Source organism: Daktulosphaira vitifoliae, unplaced genomic scaffold (assembly GCF_025091365.1).
Source record: "Daktulosphaira vitifoliae isolate Bord-2020 unplaced genomic scaffold, ASM2509136v1 Scaffold_4, whole genome shotgun sequence".
Taxonomy (NCBI): Eukaryota; Metazoa; Arthropoda; class Insecta; order Hemiptera; family Phylloxeridae; genus Daktulosphaira; species Daktulosphaira vitifoliae.
The window spans coordinates 4,585,516-4,612,816 of NW_026099575.1; the positions used below are offsets into that span (position 1 = coordinate 4,585,516).

At 25.2% G+C, this 27,301-nt stretch overlaps 3 protein-coding genes across 6 annotated transcripts; 2 read left to right on the forward strand and 1 right to left on the reverse strand.

The window, feature by feature from the left end:
- The first annotated feature begins 58 nt into the window (after positions 1–58).
- Positions 59–6,654, forward strand: LOC126903980 (testis-expressed protein 2-like). Of its 2 annotated transcripts, XM_050682587.1 has the most exons (14): positions 59–322; positions 418–503; positions 570–774; positions 1,975–2,272; positions 2,346–2,531; positions 2,607–2,845; positions 2,901–3,046; positions 3,262–3,374; positions 3,807–4,130; positions 4,870–5,025; positions 5,091–5,308; positions 5,369–5,680; positions 5,941–6,064; positions 6,128–6,654. In XM_050682587.1, exons 2-14 carry the CDS (start codon positions 422–424, stop codon positions 6,194–6,196), a joined length of 2,472 nt encoding a protein of 823 aa, XP_050538544.1. In that variant the 5' UTR covers positions 59–322; positions 418–421; the 3' UTR covers positions 6,197–6,654. The 2 variants fall into 2 exon arrangements, with proteins under 2 accessions (XP_050538544.1, XP_050538546.1); XM_050682589.1 differs by lacking the exon at positions 59–322 and having other exon boundaries at positions 329–503.
- Positions 6,655–7,228: 574 nt separating this feature from the next.
- LOC126903977 (membrane-bound transcription factor site-1 protease) lies at positions 7,229–14,919 on the reverse strand. 3 transcript variants are annotated; one of them, XM_050682585.1, is made up of 17 exons: positions 14,351–14,918; positions 13,964–14,115; positions 13,745–13,897; positions 13,572–13,692; positions 13,018–13,238; positions 12,768–12,952; positions 12,590–12,706; positions 12,394–12,531; positions 12,149–12,325; positions 8,850–9,357; positions 8,575–8,793; positions 8,277–8,505; positions 8,065–8,196; positions 7,863–8,007; positions 7,689–7,799; positions 7,505–7,613; positions 7,229–7,449 (listed from the first exon to the last, which is right to left on the reverse strand). In XM_050682585.1, exons 1-17 carry the CDS (start codon positions 14,442–14,444, stop codon positions 7,444–7,446), a joined length of 2,817 nt encoding a protein of 938 aa, XP_050538542.1. In that variant the 5' UTR covers positions 14,445–14,918; the 3' UTR covers positions 7,229–7,443. The 3 variants fall into 3 exon arrangements, with proteins under 3 accessions (XP_050538542.1, XP_050538541.1, XP_050538540.1); XM_050682584.1 differs by having other exon boundaries at positions 7,502–7,613; XM_050682583.1 differs by having other exon boundaries at positions 7,229–7,613; positions 14,351–14,919.
- Positions 14,920–20,402: 5,483 nt separating this feature from the next.
- Positions 20,403–27,294, forward strand: LOC126903989 (nucleoporin SEH1-A). The gene is made up of 6 exons (XM_050682603.1): positions 20,403–20,614; positions 21,882–22,038; positions 25,421–25,679; positions 25,741–25,980; positions 26,072–26,217; positions 27,064–27,294. Exons 1-6 carry the CDS (start codon positions 20,504–20,506, stop codon positions 27,219–27,221), a joined length of 1,071 nt encoding a protein of 356 aa, XP_050538560.1. The 5' UTR covers positions 20,403–20,503; the 3' UTR covers positions 27,222–27,294.
- The last annotated feature ends 7 nt before the right edge of the window (positions 27,295–27,301 follow it).

Here is a 27,301-nt window from a genome sequence, read left to right on the forward strand (position 1 = left end):
AAGTAAACATTTTTATTATCCAAAAGTAGTAATTATAAAAATTATTTTAATTCAAGTGTTATAATAATAATGTACGATACTTAAATATCTAAAGGATTAGACTACAAGTTACAACTTACTTTTATGATTTCCTTAATTAATTAGTTAAAATTTGAATTAAAAAAAATAAGATAATCATTATTTGAGATAAAAACTCTCGAAGAAATGCATTGTGATTGTATTGGGAAATACTTAAAAACAGTTGTATTATTGTTATAGTTTAGGGAAAATATAAGAAATATTCTTATCAAAAGGAACGAAAAATCATAATATTTTTATAAAAGTATGGAACTTGGTTTTTTAAAAGGTGGTTCAGACCATCAATATAATAATTTTATTAATTATTTCTTCTGATTTATTGACAACTTTTTTTTTAAGAATAATGTCTTTTTCTGTGCGTTTTAATGCTGAAGACGAGGAAGTGGAAGGTTTATGTACCACACCTCATTTAGCACAACATGCAGGTACTATATAGTTTTTAACAAATCACTAAAATTTTTTTAAATTTTGATCGATTTTTTATTTTACAGGGTTAATTGAAAATAATTTAAAAACTCCAGAACAACCATCAAGTAGCACTCATAGCTTAGGTCTCTTTGGTTTGAAACGTTCTTCTAGTTCTGATGCAGAACAATCTCCTTGTGATACAACTATCAAACGATTAGATAGCTATCTATCAGATATACAAGAAGATCTCTGGAAAAACGAAATATTTAATCATAATAAGTTATCAAAGTAATTACTTGAAACTAAATTTTCTTTTATTTTTAATAATGAAATATCTTATTTTTATGATTATTTGTTTAGCAAGTATTATTATATTATAATAATGAAATGATTAACAATAAGAATAGGCTAAAAACTATAAAACTTCCAAAATGAATTTAAAAATTTTAGATGTTTAGAAAAGCCTGTGTTCAGTTATAACAACATTTGTTTATTAAGATGAATTTGAAAGCATTATATCTTTAATTTAACATTTAATGAAAACAAGTTATTTTACAAAGTGAACCGTATTCTTCAATATTAAACCCAATTCTTTAACATAGGATTTTAATTGAATTATTATACAATACAATAATAATAAGTTGTACAGGTGGACCAAAAGTACACAAATAGGGATTTTATTTTTTAAAAATTTCATCATCCATATGTGATTCTTGACTATTTCGACATTGCTGCAATCTGGAGCGGAAATTTTCAATGACGGTCTCACAAGTGTTTTGTGAAATGTTTTGCATTTTCTCTTGATTATTTTCCTTTAATTCCTCTAGGGACACTGGGTTACTGTTGAAAAATTTATTTTTGAGGTATCCCCAAAGAAAGGGGTCCATTGATGATAAGACTATGAGGTGGCCAGTTAATGGCACCTTTTTTGGATATCACTTTTTGTCTAAAAATTTCGCAAACAGCTCTTAATGAGTTGTTGGAAATGTGGCATGTTGCCCCATCTTGCTAAAACCACGATCATTGATTAAAACTATCAAAATCCTGTAGCGCTGCCAGAAAAAAAATTCTGTAGCATGAACGCTCTTGCACTTCATAACCCCTCTGCTCCACCCCGCCATTATTGCTCGTCGTAGCTACGGAATCAAAATTAAATGGACTTTTGGTCTACTCTGTATTTTTATTATATTAATTGTTTTGAAAGTGTCACTTTATTATCCTTCAAAGTTCTAAATTATTTTTTAAGCTATACATTTATTAAAGTTTTACTTATAAAATAAATAATAACACAAACTTTAAATAGCTAATTTTATCTTTGAATCCGTTTTGTTAATAAAAGCATTTTTAACATAGTACGAGTACATTTTTTAAAAATTTTGTGAAAATTGATTAAAATATTGAGATGAAAGTTCTATAAAAACATATAACAAACAGGAAAATTTAAGAAATTAGCCAAAATACTAACTTTTTGTATATTATATCTTTCAGGTTTGAAGAAATTCAAAAAGACACCGATCAATTAAGTTCAGATATTTCTGACACTAATTGGTATACTATTCGTCATAGAGGTACAAAAGTTATTACACAAATAGAGCAGTTCGAAGATGTTGAAACTGCAAAAGATGCATTAGAAGATATAAATATTACTACAACAAAATCTATACAAAGTCTTTTGGAAATAGATTCAGAAGCTTTCTTAACAAGAAACAGAATACAATTTTGTTTGTTTTTACTTTTAGGAATAATTACTTGTTATTCAAGTTTCAAACTTTTACCATTCTATTTAGTAAGTTTTTTATTAGATAAAATTAACTTTTTCAATCTTTCCATGTGTGTTTGATTTCATTATAAAATTTTAGAACACATTTATGTTAGGTGGATTTATTACATTCAAATTTAGATATTTATTGGAATTGATGGTTATGGAAGAGTATCAAAACAAACAAAATTTACAAAATATAAACAATTCAACAGATAATGAACCTACTATTTTAAAAACAGTACAAGCATTATTTCATATGAATCCACATTTGATGCTATACAAAGTAAGGAAAACTATTTATTCCTTTTTATTTACAAAAGGTTTATTTAAGACAATTGTCTATAATATAATGTTACAGGGTTGGATGAATCAGTTTTTGTATGAATACCGCCCAGAGACTTATCGGCTTTCACTTACAATATCTGCATACGTTAAACTCAAAGGATCAATCTTAATTATGTCTTATCCATATTATAAAGTTCCCAAAAGGTCTTTATACAATGAAAGAAAACCGAAATTGTTGTTTGTAAAAGAATGCATGTATGATTTAACTAGGTGTAACATAGTATTATTACCTCAAAATTTAGTAAATAAAAGGTAAATTACTGATATTTCCTTAGTTTTATTTTACTTTTAATTCTATTTATTTTAGAAAATGGAGTAAAAAATATCCAATATGTATTGAGCTACATGCAGATTCATTAATTGGTGTTCGTCGTAGTACAAAGTCTAAACGATTTATTAAAGATACAGATGAATGGTATAATAAAGATTATATTACTCCATCAAAACAAGCTGGTAAACAATAGATTTTTTATGTTCCTAAATATATAATTTATGTATAAGTTGATTGATACAATATTAAATTGATAATCACATAAATCCAATTCTCTAAATTATTTATTGATACTTCAGTGGTTATTATATTATTTAAATATATTTAAAACTAAATCAAGATATAAACAACTAGATTAATTCTATGTTTAAATATAATTCTTAAAATTTCATTACAGAAAACTTTTACAAAGAAATGATTGAAGGTGAAGTCATAGATATAATGGATGACTATGATTTTAAAGATGGAATCTTTTATTCTGAAAATGATAAAAAAAGCATTAAAACTGAAGTAAGCAAATATTATATTGATATAGGTGGTTTAAAATGAAATAATAATATTTTAGATATTAAATTCTGTGATCAAAAATAATTAAAATATTTTTATATATTATATCTGTGTTTAAGAGAATGCTGTCTAATTGGATTATTACTCAAATTTGAAAATATCTTTAATAAATAATTTCTAGTTTTATAAACTTTATCTTTTTTTAATTTAGTCGATTCAAAAGCTAAAATGATCAGAATTATAAAAAATTTTCTCTATGTAGTCTTAATTTTTGTTAAACTTTTTGTTCATTTAAGTTTCCTATTTAAAGTAATTTGAATAGTACTTATTATTGAATATATCCAATATATAATTTTATTTATTTATCTAATTGCTTCTTCAAATGCTTGATAGATGTAATTTAATGTATTTTTTTCATATTAATGGATTGTACAGTTAGGTTCTACTAAAGATCAAAAAATATGTGAGCTTGAACAAATAACTCATAAAATCTCTGAAAAAAGTATCAATCTAGAAGAAGAAAGTGATGTAGACGGTGTATGGAAAACTGATTCAGATAAAATATATTTATTTGCTAGAAATGACCCAGAAAAAGAACTTTGGTATCATCGTTTAAGCTTAGCTGTTGCTTTCAATGCATCAAATGAAATTTTTTATAAGAAAAAAACTGAAGGGCGTTTTAAGTTGCTAAAAGCTTACTTAGCATACATCCATAATGTTCATGAACTTTCAAATACACCAATATCAGTTGAAAAAGAGGTGAAGGGTAAAATTTATATTATATAAAAATAATGTATTAGTGTATTAAAAATGATATAATTAATTAGTATATTTCATAGACCCTCTTAAGTATTATAGAGAGTTAGTGTGGCAGAGTAGGTAACACAGTAGTGCTTGCTTTATACTGTTGGGTGTGATATTCAGTCATGAGCGGCTCTGCTATTTAAAAGTGAACTGAATAATAGTAAATTTATCTATAAACCTTAATGATTACAATTTTTTTATAAAAAAAAAAAAATAATTTTTTGCTTAGGATATTTTTAAAGGGTAACGTTTAAAAGTTAAATAGTAATCTATAATTATTTTTTTTATTTATATGATGAATGAATTAAAATTATTATTGACTAGATTTTTACTAGTTTTGAGATATAATTTTTTGTAAGTTAAGTTATTAATAATATAAATAAATATAATATATTACAATAGTAATAGCATTGAAAACTGTCTATAACGACCACTCAAACACAAATGCCCTTTGTTAGTTCGGCATCAGTAGCTCCGGGCTACAGACGAGTGGAATTATCATATCATTATCTCCCTCTCTGCTAATTAATATGTATTACAAATTAAGTAAATGAAAATAAAACGCATATATAATATAAGTGGTAAGAACATAGTAATAAAAGTTCTTACAAGAAACTTAATAAAAAACTTTTATAACTATTCTTTATCAAAAATTCATTATTTACTTACATTTTAAAATAATTTTTTTTTCTAGAAAATATCTAGTTATCAAATAAATGATATATCACAAGAACAATTATTCTTATGGCTAAATATGCTTCTTGGACGTATATGTTTTGATTATTTACAAAATCCAAAAGTGCTCGAGTTGGTTACTGATAGATTCCAAAAAAAATTAAATGCCATTAGGGTAAAATTAAAAATTTTATGTAAATTTTTTTATGTATATATTAGGTAAACTATTTTTGGTTTTAGCTACCAAAAGTTATGGACATGATAGTCATTCGTAGTTTGTGTTTTGGCAAAGGAGAAATTCCAACAATAAGATGTGCATCTACACCTTGGGTAGATCATAGGGGATTGTGGTTTGAATTGGGAGTTGTGTATAATGGTACTTTTCAAGCTTCAGTTGATACTAAACTAAATTTAATGAAATTAAAAAAAGAAGAAACTCAACAACCAAAAGAAGAAATGTAGTAATCAATTTATATTTAAAACTTACTTTAAAATTTAATCAAATACATACATTTAAGGAGAAGTGCATTTTATGACTCAAATCAAGAAGATAGCGGTGAAACGTCAAACGATGAAGGTCAAGCACGAGAAGATGTGAATTTTGCTCAAAGACTATTTGAGCAACAAGCTTTAAATGAACCTCCTCCTCTTCAGGGAAGCCGTATTACAAGATTTGTTGAAAACATGTCATCCAGTCTTTTTGAATTAAAATATGTTAAAAGAGTTCTAGAAAATGTAGCTAAAAAAGAACTAACACTTGTAATTGATGTCAAACAGTTAATAGGAACTCTCATTGTTAATATACCTCCACCACCTTCTGATAGAATATGGTAAATTAATATACAATTATATTAGGTATATGTTTGGTATTATTTAAAAATCGTACCAGATTTATATTTTATTTCATTATAATGACACTAATTTTCATGTTTGTTTAGTTTTAAGACATAAAAAATATATAATTGTTACATTTGGATATGATAATTACTGAAACATAACAAAATATACTTATCATATAAAATTTAGGAATTAGGTCATAATGAATTTTTCTTCAGTTATTTTTAATTTTTGAAAATTTGTTTTGTTATAGGATTTCCTTTAAAGGATGTCCACAAATTAATTTTGAAGCAAAACCGAAAGTTAATGATACTAATGTTCCTCTTATTGATTTTTTAACAAAATGGCTACACAATGTACTTATTAAAGAATTTGAAGTATGTAACTAATTTACTCTTTATTTATTATTATTTTATTAAATAACTATATTTTTATTTTAGAAGATCATAGTTCTTCCTAATATGACAGACTTTACAATACCAATGATGAATAGTGAATGTCAAAATTAATTTACTCCGATTTGTTAACAGCAAAATTACTTAAGTATTTTATAATGTGATTAAGAATGATTTATTTGTTACCATTTAAATATGAACACTTTTTTTATTGGCTGTGATGTTATAATTATGCCAAATTATAATATATTTATCTTTTTTATATTAGTATTTAGTGACTTGCATTAATTCTAAATTCAATGTCTGATACTGTCAAAATGGTTTTATAAGCTGATATGAGGTTATATCAAAAATTGCATGCCATGGCCACCAAAATCTTAATTGCCCAAAATTATTTCTGCAGTTAAATTGTTCAAATTATTTTTTTCTGTATATTTATAATTCCTGTTTATAAATATTATTATTTTATTATTGATCGTCTTATATAATATATGTTTATAAAATGTTAAAAATTAAATCCTTTTTGTCTTCTATATGTTATTTTTGTAAAATATAATGTTTCTATGAATTAATACTTTTTTTTTTATTGGATGCTTATTAGTAAGTTATGACACTTACTACAATACTTCAAAGCTTAGCAAATAAAAATTTTGAACGGATCAAAAGTTATTTTTATCCAATTTTGTTTTGAATAAATTTTAGTAATAATTTTTGAGACAAAATAAAATATGTATTATAATTTATTCTATTTAATAATAAAAAAAGGTTTTAAAAAAACTAAGTAATTCAGTACAATATCTTATGAATTTATTGTACATACCACTATTTTCTAACTATTAGCAATAAATTTGTATAATTATTTAGTATTCATTATTTTTGTCACATAACATAATACAAAATATAAATCATACTATCAATTAAATAATTAATTTGCTTAATACTTAAAGTGGCTATAAGATTTAGATAAATATTATTTTAATACAAAGACTTGAAGTATTCATTTTTCATTAGCTAAATTAAAAAAATAATAATTTTAACAATAACCCTGTTTTTTCTTTATAATAAAGTAAGAAAATAAGTTAACTAAATATAGTGAAAATATAAAACAATATTAAAATATTAATTTAAATTATAAATGCAAGAATATAAAAAATAAAATATAATTATCAAATATTATCTATATTGTCACAAATTATATCCACTAGCAGATTGTAATCTACTATTTTGTTTAAGGACATACATAAAACTCTTTTTTATACTTCCAACAGTTTTCTTTTTGCCAAGAGCTATTAAACCTTGCTTAGCTTTAGCTCGCCAACAGTAATATTTCCATATAACAAAAATGGCTACAACTGACAAAACTAAACCTAAAAAAACTAATGGTAAAAATAATCCTTTAAAAAATTCATTGAAATATACTACGTCCTCAGACACATTTTGAGAATTCAAAATAAGTGATTTCAACCAATCTGCATCATTCTCTGCTTCATTAGTAATAGTAGATTTTAATTTTTGTTGTTTGTAATCATTACTAAAAATAAAAAGTTAACTTAAGAAAAAAATTGTATAATATTTATAATTATTAATTCTTTAGCTTAAATTAAACCTTGTTGCTGATTGATTTAATGGTAATGTTTTTGATGGTTTTAATACAATACAAGAAGGAAGAGGTAGATAAATAATTTCTGAATCAGTTTTATTAATTACTTTAGAATGCCTAAAAATAATTTCACAATATATAATTAACAGAACTATAAAATTTGATAAATTTTAATCTTACTTGTGTAGATCACTTTTTTTGTATCGTTCAGGTATAAAATGTAATGACTTATTGTTATTTATTTTATAGTTATCTTCTAAAAAAACTTGTGCTAATTTATCAGTAGTGATATATTCCATGATAGCATCCAACATCCAATAACAATCTAATGTTTAATTTAATCAGCAGTTACAAAAATTCTTAAAAAAATAAAAATTATTACCTATTTCCAAATGACTATTATCAAGACAATTTGAATCACCATAGACAACTATATGACCTGTTGTTTTATAGAAACCTAATATTGGAACTTTCATTTCTTGTCTAGTTATGTCACCTTCCAAAATTTCTTCACCTATGATGATAAAAATTCCATAATACATATTAAAATATCTTGTTGTTGAGTTTTTTAATATAAATTTAAAGATAGCTAACCTTGATTTTTTAATGTTTTCGCTATAACAACACCTGTACTAGGAAAAGAAACCAAATGAGTACCAGAAGAATAATGTACTTTCCGATCACCCATGTAAAATTCTCCATTATAAACATTTGATCCAAATGAAATATTGAATGGGGCTAACAAATCATTAAGTGCTGGTATATTTGCACCACCAGTAACAGGCATCCACCATTGTTTTGTGTTCTCATCAAAAAATTTTATCTTGATAATAAGAATATATAAATATATATTTTTATTGAAAACTAATGTATAAATTAAAAATTAAATTACTTTTTTCATAACAGAAACATTATACCAATCAGCAAAAATGATAATAGATAGATTATAATTAGCCACATCACTTTGGATTTTAACTATTTCTTCCTTAAAAAACTCTTCTTCGGGATCTACAACTAATAATACACCATAATTTGTTGCATTAAAGCAAGTATAAGGTTCTCCCAAAACTTCTACATAATATCCAAAACTTCGAAGATGTTGATAAAGACCCTATAATAAAACAAACATTTTAAAAATATTACTATTAGATTCTTAAATATACTTGCCTTAAAATTTGTATGAACATGGTCAGCATTCCAATCAAGTGGATCATTTTTTACATTTAAATTATCTCTAGGAAAATAGCCAGGTGGATATCTCAAATTATGATATTGATCCCATAGTATTCTTCTTACACTGGGTGGTGTAGGTATTATAGCTACTCTCAAAGATAATGTTACTGAATAGTTGGAACCAGTATTTGGAGATTCAACTGTGAGCTCAATGTGACCAGCAGCAGTACCACTGTAATTTATAGGTGTTTTATGGGATATTGATATATAAATAGCCATCCAACCTGACCATGGCCACAAAATTTGAGAATAACGAATTGAAATATCTAAGTAATGACCATTATCTGGAATATATGGATGCCAAACTGGAGGATCATTGATTCTACCAAACACTGCTAGACCATTAAGTACTGTCACATTGACAATTATTGGTATTCCAGTTAGATACAAGGGCTGAGTGCAGTATGGCCACATGTATTGACACTCAGTTAAATCTACATAACTGTTAAAATAAAACTTAAATGAAGAATAATGAATAATATTCAGAACTAATAATTTTTATATGTAGTATTGTGCAAAAGTTGAATCAATTGTCTGAAATATTTAGTGTCTTTATAACTATTATTTTTAGCCATTTATTTATTGTTTACTAAGTGTTAAATTTCTAATGATTAAATGTTTTGAACATAATCATAATATAGGATATCACATAAATATCATAATAAATTTTTATTAAATATAAAATAAAAATAATTTTTATTATTTTGAAGAATATTAATTTATTACTACACCAGTACAATTTAAAATTAGGGAAATATTTAATTTAATATACAGTAATGTATAAAATTTCATAATATACTAAGTTATAGATACGTTTAAGTTATACTACCAAAAATTATAAAAAAAGTTTTCTGATATAAATAATATAAAAAATAATAATAACTTTTATAGGCAACCTAATTTAAAAACAATATTTCAATGAATCAAAATCCTTTACAAGAGAGAAAGATATAAAGAATGATTTACTTAACATAAACCACATAATTAATTGAAAAAAAAACCCGGCTCAGTGGTGATGTGGCATAGTTGGGTCAAGTATAATGATATCTGACAGTGATTAAAATTACTATCATAAAAAACGCTTCAATGCAAATTTTTAGACAGTGTTTAATTTTAAAAAATTGGTGGATTATTCCTAAAGCTACATGATCTAACTTCTATTTCCTTATTTATATCCTGATTAAGATAAAGTATGGCGAATGAAACAGGGATATAAATATTATTTCTCTTAAAAAAATTGTATTGATTCATACACTTTTCAATAAGTTATAGCATAATAAAGTTTAAAATGTAAAATATAAAATCCAGAATTTTCACACAAATATAGCATTTGGTAACTATTTTCACCGTGAAGACAAAATAAAATCCGAAATTTTTTTTTTCCATGATAAAATATATTACATTAGCTTTAATTTAAGATATATAAAAGAGTTTCCGAAACACTTTCAAAAGTTAATTTTTTGTGAAAAAGTTGTCATTTTGAATCCCCCCTGTGGGCTGGTAAAGGATTAAATTTATAAAAAAAATATACCAAATGATAGGTAAAGACATCAAGCATCTATATAAAAAAAAATTATATTGATTTGTTCATTTTTGAAAAAGTTATGGCAGTTTTTAGTAAAAAAATTGAAAAAATTTCGAAAATTAACGATTTTTAAATTTGTAATTTTTTTGGAGATTTCCCCCATTTACGGGGAACGAGGGAAATTTTTTCAATTTTTGATGATAATGTCTTCGACTAGATACAATTTGTGATCTTTTAACGTATTGTTGAAAGAAATTGGTTTGGTGAGAGCTGGAAAATATGGTAAGAGACACAAAAAAAATAAAAATAAAACATATTATAGTAAAACTAATATCTTCTCAGCTTTGCATCAAAGCTAAAAATTGATAATTTTTTATGATTTCTTTTAGTTTCATGTATTCTCCACTTATCAATCATGAAGTATTTATTAAGGTCATCTCTTAAGTGATGTTAACTTTATTTTTTCAATTAGCAACATACATATTTAACTAGGTCAATAGCAACATTTGGACTAATATTTTGGAAGTTGTCAAAATTTTTATAAATTGACAAGAAAAGAATACAAGAAAATGACAAGTGATAAAAATAACATAATCAACACCTCGAATACACACTATATTTAAAAATAGTAATAACTTCTGAAATAATGAGTTAAAAATGTTATCAGCGAGTTTTTTTAATTTGATCATTTTCTATTTTTTAAGCTAGTTAAATATGATATTGCCATTTGAAAAATAAAGTTGACACACTTATAAGGTATAAGAGACGAACATAAAAAATATTTCATGATTGATAAATGTAGAAAAACATGCAACTAAAAGAAACCATATAAAAATTATCAAAATGTTTTCATTTTTTTCGATAAATTATGTGGTTCATAATAAATAAAACGCTCTGCATAGAAATAAAATATTATAAACCATAATTATATGGTAGATTATTGTGTATAATCTATGATAAATGCAAGTTAGTTGTATTAAAAATCACAAAATATCAATAATACTTTTCAAAATATTAATATTGAATTTCAATACAATTTCATAAGTAAAAATTTATTTTCTGCTAAAGTTTTTGAACATACAATCATACATTAAAAATATTTAAAAAATAGTAGAACAATTTATAAAAAGTATAAAAGTTAAACAAATTAATGAATTTATATCACATATTTTAGTAACATAACATTTAGTAAAAAAAATTGAATCTTTTATAATTTTTTATTCTTCAATAACATTAATTTCATTGGATATAATACTTCAAAAATGCTCAACTTCTATAACTCTGATACCCAAAAATTAAATATAACATGTTTAATAGAACTTTTTGATTTATCATTATGAAAATATATAATTAACATTTTATCAAATTAAATTAAACAAACAATTGATTAACTTTTATGGTATATTTTAAATGCACTTGGAAGATAATTTGCTATGGTAATAAGATTGATAAAATACAAATATATAGATCACGCAATAAGAAATTTCTGCAACTCTTTTTTTGAACACTGTCTATAGTATATGTTAGATATCATTATTATCACACTGTTTTATTAGTTAAAAAAATATATGAATCAATTAAAATTTGCAGTACAATTACTATCTAGCAGTTAGTCTAATATGGGGTCCAGAACAGCATTGCTGAAATCTTATATTTCAATCTATCTAATTGTATTTAATCAATAGTAATAATTAACTATCCAATCTACCTAGGAATGAAACTGACTTGAGGTACATAATTAGATAGTATCTTGAAAGCTTTTAAAAGATCTAGTTTTCCTTGTCCTTGTTCAAACATGTTGATACCAGGAAGCCTTTGAGAGCTAGTCACCAATGCTTGTTTCATGTTAGCTGGATTTACACTTTTACCTTGAGCCAATATACCACTAAACAAAATAATAGTTCATTTACACAACTGTAATTTATAATTACAAATTACTATAGTAAATATTACCTAGCTAATAATGTTACAGCTCCAGCTACAACAGGTGATGCTACACTGGTACCAGAAAGTGTTCGACATCCTCCACTGACACTTGATCCATAGACATCAGTACCATATGTAACTATGTCAGGCTTCAAACGGCCATATCTAAAATAAAATAAAACAATATGAGCATAAACACTTTTGTTTTTTTTAAACAACACACCCTTGAGGAAGTTCCCATGTAGTCATACCCCGTGAAGAAAATTTTGCAATATGGTCTTCAAAGCTAATACCACCAACACCAATAACATCCATTTGATCAGCTGGATTATTCAAAGTTCTGCAAAATTGATAAAGTTATTTATATTAATGTTACCTGATAACAATGGTTTTTATCATACCCATATAAAGGCCCATCATTACCAATGGCAGATACCATAATTATACCATTAGCAGTTAGTTCCCAAATTTTATCAACAAAGGGCTGATCCATAAAATCTGGTCCACCAATACTCAAGTTAAGCACATGAATTTTTTTCATAATAGCATAATTAAATGCATCCAAAAACCATGATGTGTATGAAACCTACAAAAAACAAACTATTTAGGAACAATATGTATTAAACTATTCAAATTATTTAATTTCTATACTTGATTATTGGTAAAAACTCTAAAAATATGTAAATCAGCATCAGGAGCAAAACCAAAGCATTCACTATTAGATGCTATAAGTCCTGCAACAAATGTTCCATGACCAAGACCATCATCTAAGGTACCGTCTCCAGTCCAATCTGTTCTTTCTGCAACCTTTTTGAAATGAGGATGAGATAAACTTAATCCAGTATCAAAAATAGCTACTTTTACACCTTTCCCTGGCAGAAACAAAAAAAGAGACTTAATAAAAATTAGAATTAAGTATAGATATTATAAAAATGTTTAAACAATAATGATATTACAAATAAAATATAACTCAAAATTAAAAAATTATTGGTAACTACTAGTCGTTAGTGAATTTTTTAATAAGTTACCATTTTTAAAATGAAAATTTATAAAACAATAGTTCTCAATCATTTTTTGACACTAAGTCTATTTAAAACAAAAATTGTTTATAATTTTGAATTATATTTTATTTGTTATATAAAAAGTATCTATAATCTCAATATATAATGATATTTTTATCAATGAAAATAATTCTAAGGTCTAACCAGTAATACCCAAACGCCATAATATATCAGCTTTAAGAATTTTAGTTATTTGTTTAGGTACAGCACGAAGTAAATGTCGTGTTTTATATCTTTTGTTTAACTTTTGCCATAACTTGATATCCTAAATAAAAAATAGTATAATTTTTTGAATTGATGTAATTAATTATGCTTACTTGTCCAAGACTTCGTCTGCGTATAGGTACTTTTTCAGTTTCATTATCAAAGTGATTTAAATATCTTTGTACTATTCTTTGTGGAGATACATTTTTTATCATAGGATGATTATTTAATGAATTTAAAACATTCAATAAATTGCAATCATTAACCTACAAATAAATTTATTTAATAAACCGTTTTAATAACATTTAGACAGTAGAATAAAAATTATTTACATATAAAACATCAAAATCACTGGGATATTGACTTGCTGGATTATTTCTATGTAATATTTTCCATTTTTGAATACCTGATAATGATAATGCGGCAGATATGTAATTATACCGTGTTCGATTCAAATAAAATCCATTAAAAGTTATGATAAATTCTAGTACAACAAACAATAAACTTAATACACTTAAAAATAAACAGATTGTATAATGGCTGAGTATCAAGTTAATTTTTTTATTTTTAATTTGCTGAAAGTTTCTTTAGCCGTACAATATGTCTGATTCCCGGTCGATTTCAAATATTACAACCAAGAATATCAAACATATCTTACGGACTAGAAGAAATTTTAATCAACTGAATACACTCAATTTAGCTTTTATAAGATACATTACCTTGATCGACAATGTGAGTATTATAGGCGAAATCTGTGTTTATAAACTGTACTGAAAACGTTAATAAAAAAAGTGCATAAACTTCTAATAACATTATGCATTTCGAGTTTAAAAGTTAATTTAATAGTTTAATTATTTTCTAACTTGCAACCCTACTCAGAAAAAAGCGGTAGTGTTAAACGGCGCGGCGCGCCGCCCGACGACACTCGTCCGTGTCCCTCAAATGTTTGTGAAAGACTGAGCCGGGCGTAATAGAATTAAAACGGGTGCGCGAACATATAAAGTACAAGGAGAACAGTGAAAGCGTACAATAATCGAACGGGTAGGCCGATCAATAAGCTCGAGTTTGCCAAATGCGAAGCACCACGGCGGCGCCCACCCCTAGCACGGCGGTATGAGAGGTGTTAGCAGTAGGGTGACCCGTTACACTAAGGTCAGGCGGAAGTGGTCACAGTAGGTGGTGAAGAGGAAGCGATGACAAGGGATGCGACTTAAGGGGCGCCGAAAGATAAGGACCGGCGGCAACGGATGCTGCAAGTCGACAGGATTTCAGACTTTCAGTCGTCGAATTGGCGCCAGACTGGCCGGATCCAGTGCGGATTAATCGTTACCGCTGCAGTGTTGCCACCATTTAACTGCATAGCTTTATTTTTTAAACCGTATCCGTTTAATTGAGTACGGACGAGTAATCAAAACTTCGACCTGAAGTTAATTTAACGTGATAACAAATAAAATAAACCTCATAAAATATGAAAGATTTATTTTTTACTATAACGACATCAATTGAAAAGTAACAATTATTTTAGATGAAAAATACATTTTTTAAGAATATAAAATGTATAGTTTACTAGCAAAATAATATACCTTTTTTACAAATTTTCTAAACATTATCAACTACTTTCTACAAATATATTACAATTTTTTGTAAATATTTATACTTATATTTCATAAATAAAATAAAAATCTATAAATTCAAATCTAAAGATAAAGTGTAAAGGGTACTCTACATACTCTAAGTGTGATAACAGATTTATAAATATAATATTAGTATTAAAATTCTAATACTATGTTTGTAAATCTAATCTCATTTCTCAATGACCTAAGAGAATTTTAATAATCTCTATAAGCATGAACATACATCATTAAAATTACTTCATCAACGGATGAATGTTAGAGAAAATCAAAAGAAACAACAAATAAAAATAGGATGGATTACCTATTTATTGAAAGCTATCAAAAATTTCTATAAAAAATTGTGACATAATTATATTTTGGATTAAAGACTTCAAAAAAGTCAAGCAATCCCTTTAAAAAGAAATTTAAAAAAATTTTATATGAATTTGTTCTTCCAAAAAAAATGTTACGATGTAAGTACTTTTAAAAGCCTGTAAAACTATAATTTGTTTTTAAATCAAAAATTTTTTAATTTTAATTTTAATTTTTAAAATTAACGTAAAACAAAGTGTATCATTTTGATTTTTAATGAATTATTCCTATTACCTAATCAAATTGGTACATAAAAATATGTTTCAGTAAGTAAAAAAGTTATCCTAAATAAATTTCATTTATTAACCCCTCCCCGCTTAAAGTTAATTATATACACGTGGGTGGCACCAACAAAAAAAAAAGTGTTTTTTATAAAAACAAGTTACGTTATCCACTCTCTTTTCAAACAAATAATAGATATAGCTTATTCAAATATAATGATTATTCCAAATTGTTTTAATATTCTAAATTAGCGCTATCATTTCTATATAATTTTTAAAGTAATTTCGAGTAGGCATTATATTTGTAACTTGTTATTCTGTAAACTAAATCGATTCTTTAAAACAAAAATGGTTTACAATTCTAATAATTTTATCTCAATAATAACTATTATTAAAATTTAAACCAAATTTATATCACTTTCTGGTACTTTTTTAATAAAGATGAAAAATGAGCGCCTTTTTATTTTTAAATACAGTAAATAAATCCTAAATAAATGAGTGCCAGTAGGCACTAGTAGTGTCAGCTAGCCACTAAATTTCATACTGATTACCTTTCATCAAATTTAATATAAAAGAAATTTGCATAAGCCCTGCAAATAATTTTACCGGCACTACTTCGAAAAATTGCTTAACTTACACTTAGTATAGTGTTATCTCTTTTAATATTATTCGTTAATACTTATCGATACCATAGGTTCAATTTAAGGGATAGGCTTAAGGGTATTGGAACCCCAAAAATTTAGACATTTATATATATACAGATTGATTGATTTATCATGAACCATTTAGTCGAAAAACAAAATTATATTAATCATTTTTTTATTGGATTTTTTCAATTCAATGTTTTATTCAATCATAAAAAAATGTTCATCCTTATAATTTAATAGAGTATCAACGTTAATTTCTCAAATGACAACACATATAATTAACTAGCTTATATAATAGATAATGATCTGATTAAGAAAATGACTGGTGGATAATAACTTCTGTACCAGTATTTCGGAAGTTATTGACATATTTATATGTAGGTAACAGGAAGATTACCGTAAAAAATGTATTGTTATAAAAATAATAGCTTTTCTCACTCTTCATCACCATTCATAACTTTATATTAATTTATCACCACTAAAAATTTTGTTGAAATTACGCTCTTGGATGACACACATTTGACAAACTTTATAATTATTCTGACTTTTTTTACTTATCATTATTTTGATTATTATAATCAACAATATTTAGCCTACACCTTTCTAAAAATGTAAGGTCATCTCTCATGACTGTATACAAAACAATATTTTTAAATCAATCCTATGTATGAGGAAAGTCGCTGGACTCATTTTACTGGAGTCTCACAGAGAACCGTATTACGTTTTAACGAATTTCTTTTTTTTTTATTATTATTATTTGAGAATAACATCTTTTTTAATCTATGATCAAAATCGACGTGGTTTTAATTAAGTTTAAAAAAAAAATAGGGTTCCGTTTTTAAGTCTAATACTGGTGCTCAAAACTATATAGGGACTAAAATGTTTAAGTAAACTTTTGTAATTGTTTAAAGAAAATTTTACATGATAGATTAATATACAAGGCTGGCGCAGGAGTAGCTTAAATGAAATATTTAGTTAGTTTTAAATAATTCAAATTTTATTCGCTTCATATCATATAATGTTGCCCCCTCCCTTTGAAAGCAATATTTATTTTTAAAATGAAGTGATAAGTAAAAAAAAAAAGTTTAAAAATTATTAATTGAAGAAGTGTTCAGGTTTTTCATTAAAATTTCAACTCTTCAAATACCTAAACTTTATACTTAGCCAAAAGTACATAAGCGCTAGAAATGCATAAAACACTTTTCGTCGAGTACAAGTTCTCCGACCTATAATTTTACCACTTAGTAACGATTTCATAATTTTAAAAATCGATAGTTTTTTAGTTAAAAAAAAATATTTAAGGAGTTCAAAAATTATCTGGTTACTAGTCTTCATCTAGCTGGATATCCGCCTCAGACCTGGGACTTTACGAGCCTCACGCGCCTCGGCACGTAATCCTCTTTGGGGCATCCTCGTAAGTAGGCCACTGATTCCGGTTGAAGAACCCCGCTATGCCGGGCACGATAAGTGTTTTGCAGGAAAAATATTATATCAAGATCAGTGTAACTAAAAGAATTAAAAATTGAATTATAAAAATCAGGAAAATTCAAAAAGAGAATATAGTAAAATGTATTATTGAGTATAAGGTTGACGTTTGTTAATAAGATATTTTCCTCGGGCGTATTTAGAAATTATTTTAGGAGGGTATTTAATTTTTTTTACTTTGGTAAACATGCTATAGAATTTTTTTTGCTAAAAACAAAGTGATTATAAAAAAAAAAGGTCATTAGGTCCATATTTCTTAGAAATTGCCTAAAAAAATATTGGTACCGCTGGTTCAAGGGGGGCAATCGCCCATATTCCCCCTTAAATACGCCCCTGGTAAATACAATAATTATTAATATTCACATAATAATAATTGTATTAATAGTATAGAATAATTACAAAAAAATTCGGCAGGTCATTATTCTTGGAAATATGTAAAAAATTCAATTTTGATAAAAATATTGTTTAGTATGATTTGACGGACATAGTTGTCATAGATGAATCTAAATTTTTAAGATAAAATCAGACTTATACATCATATATGAAGTAAATACGATTAATAATACTGTACTATTCTGATAAGAAATTTACAAACTTATATACTTATAACTATACTGAAATTTACATGTATAACATAACAAATGTAAATATAACATATATATTGTTGAAAAATACAAAATATAGTGTTATGCGCAAATGCAAAATTGTATCCTAATTTAAACACTGCGTGGACATAAAAAAAAAGTACAATTGTACAGTAAGCTAATTACAAAGCAAAAGTTCAAACAATATATATATATATATATAACAGTTAACTTAATTAAATATATGAACAAATGTGTATTATAAACATATTTAAAAGAAATCGACAGAAAGTATTTGTATGCTTAATAAACTAAACATAATATGTGAAAATAAATTAAAACTTATCTATGAAATCTAGCTGTGCAACATCAAATCACAGTAACCAACATTCTTATCAAATTTGACTTTTTTTACATAGTCCAAAAAATAATAACCTGTCGAATTTTTCTATAATTATTTTATAAAATTAATACAATTATTATAATTAATTATATTAAAAACTACAGGCATATTATACGTATCTCGTACATGGTTGTTTGCGCTCCTTGGAACTAGCCTTATCATTATTTCTTAAGGCTAATGTCTAAGAAATATGGCCTAAAAATAATTTAAACATAAGACATTTTTTTTTGATAACCGCTTTGATTTTTAGAAAAAAATATTCTATAGCATCTTTCCATGTAATATTTTTTCTGCAAAATACTTATTGTGATCGGCATAGCCGGGTATTATTACTGGAATCAGTAGCTTACTTATAAAAACGACCCAAAGAGGCTTACGAGACGAAGACATGTGAGGCTCATAGAGCCCCCGATATGGGCAGAGCCCAATTTAAAATAATCCACATAGGACCAATATTTACTATTTTTTATCAAAATACGATACATTATTCGGTAACAATAAATTTCATAAAATTGTTTAAAATGTTTCAAATTTAATTTAATTTATTAGTTATTTACTATCAAAACAAATGTTTGATAATAAATTCAAGTGCATACCAAGGATGTTAATTAAATTGCATTAAACATAAAAGTATGACATATGAGTCATAAATATTTATCTAATTAATAATTAACTTATTGTTTGTATACAGGACAGATTTGAGGAATAAAATTGGTGAATAATTCTTTGATTTGATGTTATGTTAAAATTCAGAGATAAGAACTATAAAGATTATTTTTCAAAAAATAGAACCAAATTTATAATATTCTAAGATATTTTTTTTTATAAATGCTATAACCTTCAATTATATGGCGTTGCCTATTTATTTAAGAAGTTATAATAATAATTAAAATTAACTGATTAAAATATAAAAAAAAATATTTGTAAAATGTTACATGTAGTATATTTTATTTATTTTTAGAACCTAAATGTAATTTATTTGGACTAAAGCCTCCTTAGCCCCTTTCCATACGGCACTTGGAGGTACGTTAGTTGATAATAATTCTAAAATAGACATAATAAAATTTTTATAATTAAAATGTTATATTAAATTAAATATTATTTTTAATAATTTTATCATGTTAATGAAAGTAAATATTAACTATAATTGGAAAAGTAAGTCTTTTAAAGCTCACTCAGGACTCATTGGAAAACAAAAATAATAATTTGTAAACTTCTGGTCCATTTAAAAGAGCCTACTCAGTTCCCAAAAATCAATACGTGTTCAAAAACCCATAATAAACTCACCCTTTTGTATCTTCAACGACATCCTGGCGCCTGACATGAAACTATTGATCGATTCACAAAGAGATTAGAAACTGTAAGTGTTATCTAGTTTAACCTCAATGTTAGTAAACAATTACTTATCATCATGTATTAGAATTCAATGATACCACCAATGTTTGTAAATTTAAAATTTATTTTTGTCATCTTAATGAAATTGAAATCATTTACTTTTTTTTTTAAAGAATTTTTGTAATAAAACTATACAATATATCCACGAGAAGATGGTTGAAGCTCATAGTATTAATGCTGAACATAAAGACTTGATACATGATGTTGCATTCGATTATTATGGTGAACGAATGGCTACTTGCTCTACTGATCAATTTGTTAAGGTTTATACTGCTATTTTTTTGATTTAATTATTTTGTTTATGATAATAATCTGAATCGTTTTTATCGAAATGTAGCAAATCCCCTGGATATACACGGTGATTCTTTTAATTCTAGCCACTCAATGTCTCTTAGAATAATTATATTATGAAAATTATTTTTGGTGTTTTTTAGTTTTATATATTTCTTGATTTAATATCTTTGAGAGTACTGGCCCAAAAGTTTATATCAATGAGTCATTTTTTTAATTAGACCAATAACTATTTTAGTTACTATATAAAAAATTAATTTGACACCTTATAACGTATTAAACCCTTATAAAGGATGAATTAAAAAATAATAATAATTAATATATCAAGAATTATATGATAATATAAAATTACAAAAATTATATTTTTAATATAATTATTATTTTAAGAGAAATTGAGTGTTATAATATTCAACTTGTATATTATTAATAAACATATTTAGAAATAGTTATGAACGTGTTAAAGCTTTCATGGATTGTCTTGTTGCTTGAAGTGCTTAAGGATGTATCCATGTTTACAGTTGAGTTCTGACGTTTCAGTATAGTTAGAGTATAGTTGCAGCCACCGACTAGCTACCATCATTTTAAAGATGGACTCTGCAATGAGTCCAAAACGTCAGAACTCAACTGTAAATATGGATACATCCTTAAGCACTTCAAGCAATAGAGTTAGTTAGATATTTAAAAGTATAAGTACATTAGAATATAGATACATAATTTAATTTTAATTTTATTTAATTAACATTTAATCGTAATAATTAATCAAGAGTGTTTTTTATATTTAAGTTCTAGCTATATGATCAAGCTCTAGTGTCTAACTCGATTTATTTGATCTCCCTTAACTATATTTTTCATATTTCCTAATTTTAAATATAAAAATACATTAGTATTTTTTTCTATGTTCAATATAAGTTTTAAATTATTTTATACTTATATGAGCTTTTTACATATATATTACTGTATTTTTATTTGTATTTCCCATTATTTATTTTATTTATTGTATAATAATTGGTGAAAATAAATTATGATTTAGGAAAAAATGTGAGGACAAAACAAAACTTAATGTATTTAATTGTATTATTATAATTAATTAAAATCCTACTTCTTATAAACATATTATATTTTATATATTTTTTAAATTTAGTTTTAGTTATTTTAAAATTATAAAACAGAATGATTGAATAACTAAAATATAAGCATATAATGTAAACACATTTATAATAATTAATCTTAATAAATAAGGTATGGGATCAAGATGAGCAAGGTAATTGGAACTTAACAGCTAGTTGGAAAGCCCATAGTGGCTCTGTGTGGAAGGTAACATGGGCTCATCCAGAATTCGGTCAAGTTCTAGCAACTTGTTCTTTTGATAGAACTGCAGCTATATGGGAAGAAATAAGTAAGCTATAGTTTATTATCTTTCTAATCTATTTTTTAACTTCAATGCAAAGCTGAAGTTTTAATTTTACTGTATTTTTTAGTATCTATCACCACTTTTTTTGTGATCTTATTGAATTGTTTTTTAACAATACATTAAATATCATAAATCATATCTAGTTGAATACATTACACTCAAAAATTGAAAAAAAATGTCCATAATCCCCATAAATGAAGAAATTCTTCTAAAAAATTAAGATTTTTGACAGTAAATTTTGACATTCTATATACTTTTTTTTCTTAAAACTGTCATAAATTTTGAAAAATAAAAGAATCAAAACAACTTTTTGTTTCATAAATACTTTAGGTATTTCTCTTTCATTTAGAATTTTGAACTAACTCCTTAAAAATTCCTCATTTTATTATAGGAAAGAGGGCATAAATACCCGATAGAACTCCCCTTTTACTAAAAGAATAAATTATAAAAATTATTTAAGTGTTAGTTTTTAAATTTTTCATGGAGAATTTTTGTTACTTTTAATGTCATCCAATAATAAATTTTTTAATGAATTGCTGAATGGTAGTATTGAATCAATGTATCTTTTGCAGTTAATTAATTTTAAAGTTTCTCAGAGAAATTCTTGTTCCCATTTTCTTTTCATCGTTCAAATTAGTTCTATAAATTACTTACAAAATGAGCCAATTAGAAGAATTTTAAATAGTGCCAATATGGACTCACATAAGTTATCTTGTTTACCACTTCCTTTTTCTTATTTTGTACTTTAAAACGGTAATTTTTTTTTTTTATTATTATTTTAAATATTCTATTGAATTATTGTGAATTATATTTATACAGATATTATTTTATAAAATTATTTAATAACCTGTTTTTGTAAAAAGGGCTAAGCCCATTAAATTTACAAATAAATAAATATGTATATTAAAAGAAAGGTGGCTACTTTTTCACAAAAAAAATTCTAGCTACCACTGTCTTATGATGAACTAAGGTAACGAAATATAGAGTGATTTTTTTATAGCCATTCAATTTCTCTTAAAATAATAATTATATTACGAAAATTATTTTTAGTATTTTTTAGTTTAATATATTCCTTGATTTATGAATTATTAAATATATTTTTTAATTCCTGCCATATACCTTTTAATGGTGTCGTCTACTTTATTTTTCAAATAGCAACATACTTAATTAACTAGATTATAAAATAGGAAATGGTCTAATTAAGAAAATGATTATTTTAACTCATTATTTCAGATGGTATTACTATTTTAAAATTTAGTGTATATTTTTTTGTTTTTATCATTACACATTAGTCTGTTCCTCCACTCTATATTTAAAAATATTAATAACTTTCAAAGTACTATTTTTAAGTAAAATTAATTAGTCACAAGTGATAAATTTTTATTATATTATTTCTAAAGTTGTTATCGACTAGTTATTTTTTTGACTAAATAATTATTATTGTATTAACTAGTTAATTATGTATTTGCCATTTAAAAAATAAAGTTGACACCTTAATACGGTTTAAGGAATGAATTAAAAAAAAAAATTATTAATCAAGAATTATATAAAATTAAAAAATATCAAAAAAAAATTTCCTAATACAATTTTCTAATTTCCTTATTATTTTAATAGAAATAATTTTAAGTTTGATCAATATTAAATAAAAGAAAAATTATCACCATATACAAAAACATTATAACTTTTTATAATTTCTCCGTGAAAATTACAAAACTAAATTATTAAAAATCAATTTTATTCTTAATTTAATTTCTATAATAAGTATTATACTTATAAATGATAAAACTTTTAATCAGAAAATAATTAAGAAAATAGAATTTCATGTTGCCAGTTGAAATAATTAAACAATTCCTTCTAAAAATGCAACAGTATCTAAAGATTTGTATTAAAACATTTTTTTGGTATTGATTTTATTCACTGTTAGATATCATGTATACTTGTCTCAATTATGCCATATCTTCATTGTGCTGGGTTTTATTTTTTATACATTAATTTGACCTCTTCTACTTTGTATACCTAAAATAAAATGAAACAAATGGATTATTTAATTGTTAAATTTAATTATTGAATTATGGATATTTAACTTTATACAATTAATAAATAAAAATAAATTGCTTCATTTGCTGAACGGAAAATGAGTTCAGTAATGGGAGTTGTTATCTCATTCTTTGACATGGAACTAACTATCCATCCCAAAGATCCGTGGTTGGGTTCAGAAACTTTCTCTTAAGGAAGGCTACTGTAGCCCTAAATGGACTGTAAAATCAAACATGAAAATTAAAATTTAATAATGCCAAATTTTATTAGCATGTTTGAACATCAGAGATATATTATCACAAGTCACATTTTTTTTAAAATATTCTTACGTCATTTAAAAATGTGACTTGTGATAATTTACCTCTAATGTTCAGATATAAAAAATGTATTTTAATTTGTTTTTTTATGTATTTTAATATTAAATAATTTTACCAAAATATGAAGTAATTAGAGTTATGAAACCAGGATTAAAAACATTATTATTTCAAAAAAATTTCATTTGATAAATTCTACAATTTTTATTGTTAATGAATTTTTTTTTAATTTACAGATAGCTTATATGATTTGAAACATCCATGTAAAAAAAAAATTGTTAATTTAGTTTTCAATTAAATTATAGTTGTTGAAACATTATTTAAAATCCACTATTCCACAAAAAAAATTATTAAAATTCATAATTACTTTTTATTTACTATGAAAAATGTTTTATTTTAACAATATTTATAAGCAATAGCACAATAACTAAATGATGGTTATACTGAATAAAATGTAACCTTTTAAAAAAATGTTTTCAATCCCTGATATGAAAAAATTTAGTATTCAACACAATATCTTGAAGAAAATAAAGATAACAATACTTCCGTGCTAAGCGAAAACAGGATAACTCCAGTCAACATGATTTTTCAGGAACACAAAAAAACATTTTTAACAGTAAATCAAGATACCCTTTTTTCCCAATGTATGAACATAAGTCAAAAGATGGTAACTCCATTATTTTTTATGTGATATACCAAGTTTTTGCTTAGTATTTGGATTTACCGTGTTTTCGCTTATAAAACATCAAATATATTGAACTTACCGTATATTTTCTTATTTTATATTTCAATTTTAGATGGGTTTTAATAGGAAATATGCTACTTTTACATCAAAAATCGGTGTAAAACCACTAAATTTACCTATAGAAACAAAAAAAAATTTTTTTAATTTTGGAGTTATCCTGTTTTTGCTTAGCACGGCAGAATAGCGAAGCGCAATTATATCGTCTTTTAATTAGATATCTTATTAATTTACCTAGAATTCTAAGTTATTAAATATTAAAATTTTGTTTTAGTTGGTGAAAGCAATGAGGGAGGTACACTTTTGAGACATTGGGTACGGCGTGCTAATTTAGTTGATTCACGTACATCTGTTACTGATGTTAAATTTGGTCCTAAATCTTTTGGATTAATATTAGCCACATGTTCAGCTGATGGTGTGATGCGAATTTATGAAGCACCTGATGCAATGAATCTTGCACAATGGCCTTTACAACATGAAGTTTCTCTTAAAATTCCTAGTAGTTGCCTAACTTGGAATCCTCTACTCTCAAGGTTGACATTTTTTTTTTTAATTTGACCTGGTTCATAAACATGTTTGTGATGAAATTTATAGTTTTAAAATGCCAAATGCTATGATTGCTGTTGGTAGTGATGAAAATTCTAATACAACAAATAGTAAGGTATTTATATGCGAGTATAATGAAGTTTCTCGTCGTTGGTCCAAAACAGAGTCTGTGTCTAGTGTTACTCATCCAGTCCATGATATGATATTTGCTCCAAATTTAGGACGCTCATATCATCTACTAGCAATAGCCACAAATAATGTTCGCATTTTAAAACTAAAACCTATTGCGTATGTATTTTATTAATTAATATATAATATTAATTTTTATTTGAAACTTGTAATTTAAACTAAATATGTGCACAATTAACTCTTTAAACAGAGATTCCACTAGTGGATTTTCTTATTCTATTCAAACTTCTATGCAATGTGATGACCATTATTGTACTGTATGGAGAGTTGCTTGGAATATAACTGGTACTGTATTAGCATCATCAGGAGATGATGGATGTGTAAGGCTATGGAAATGTAAGTTTTATTAATAATTAGATGTAATAATTCTAAAAATACAGTTGACATTAAATTACAAATATAGATTGGGTTATTAAAATTTTTATCTCCTAATAGCCAAATATATTAGAGGTATTCAAGTAAATTACTACTTTTAAATAGATATCTATTATTCTGTCGGTGACATGGTTCGAGTATTCAAAAATAAAATTAGTTATTAACATAAGACAATATTTTGAATTGTAAGAATATGTGTTACTAAGTATAAATAGTAACTGCGAGTAGCATGGGAAAAGCATAACATGTCTCCGGGAACTTTTCCCTTGAATAATGCCAACTAATCAGTACAGTAAAACACATAGACACCTCTTTTCTAGGACTTTGCAAAATGTGTATAATACATGTATTCTTACGTTATTTTTAAATTAATTGCTTTAACATTTGTATTAATAATATTTCCTTATCATAAAACCTTATTATTTTAAAATTATCAATAATCTGTAAAGAGAGAGAGATGTTGTGTTTTAGATTCTTTAGTTGACTAGCTGACTAACTCAGCAGCTAATTAAATTGTCTGGCTTAACTTTTTTAACCAACATATAAGTTATGTTGTATTATGTGTCAACACTGTATTTGTTGTTATAGCATAACCTAACCATTTGAATACACATTATGTTTTATAATTATTAATCATGTTAAGTTTACTGTAAGTTAAAGTTCTTCGTGCTAATTAAGAGATACATAACAATATAGTTTATAGTTCCATCTTTTTTTTAGGGGGAATAAACTTGATTGTTGTAACAAAATAAATATATTTTACACCTTTAAATATTAAACTAAAATTTTTTAATGAAATTGTTTTAGCTACAGTTGGAGATTGGAAATGTGTGGGTGTACTAAAACGTGATGGGAAACTACCACAGTTACAATTAAATACCTCTAAGACAACAACTCAAAATAACTTGACCAGATTTTTCAAATTAGGACAAATAACTCATCCCAGCGAAGTTCATTGGCATTAAATTTCTTACTATACTAATATTTAAATTTATTGTAAATAATTTTGTTTTTAGTTTTTCACTTTTTTTTTTTTTTTTTTTTT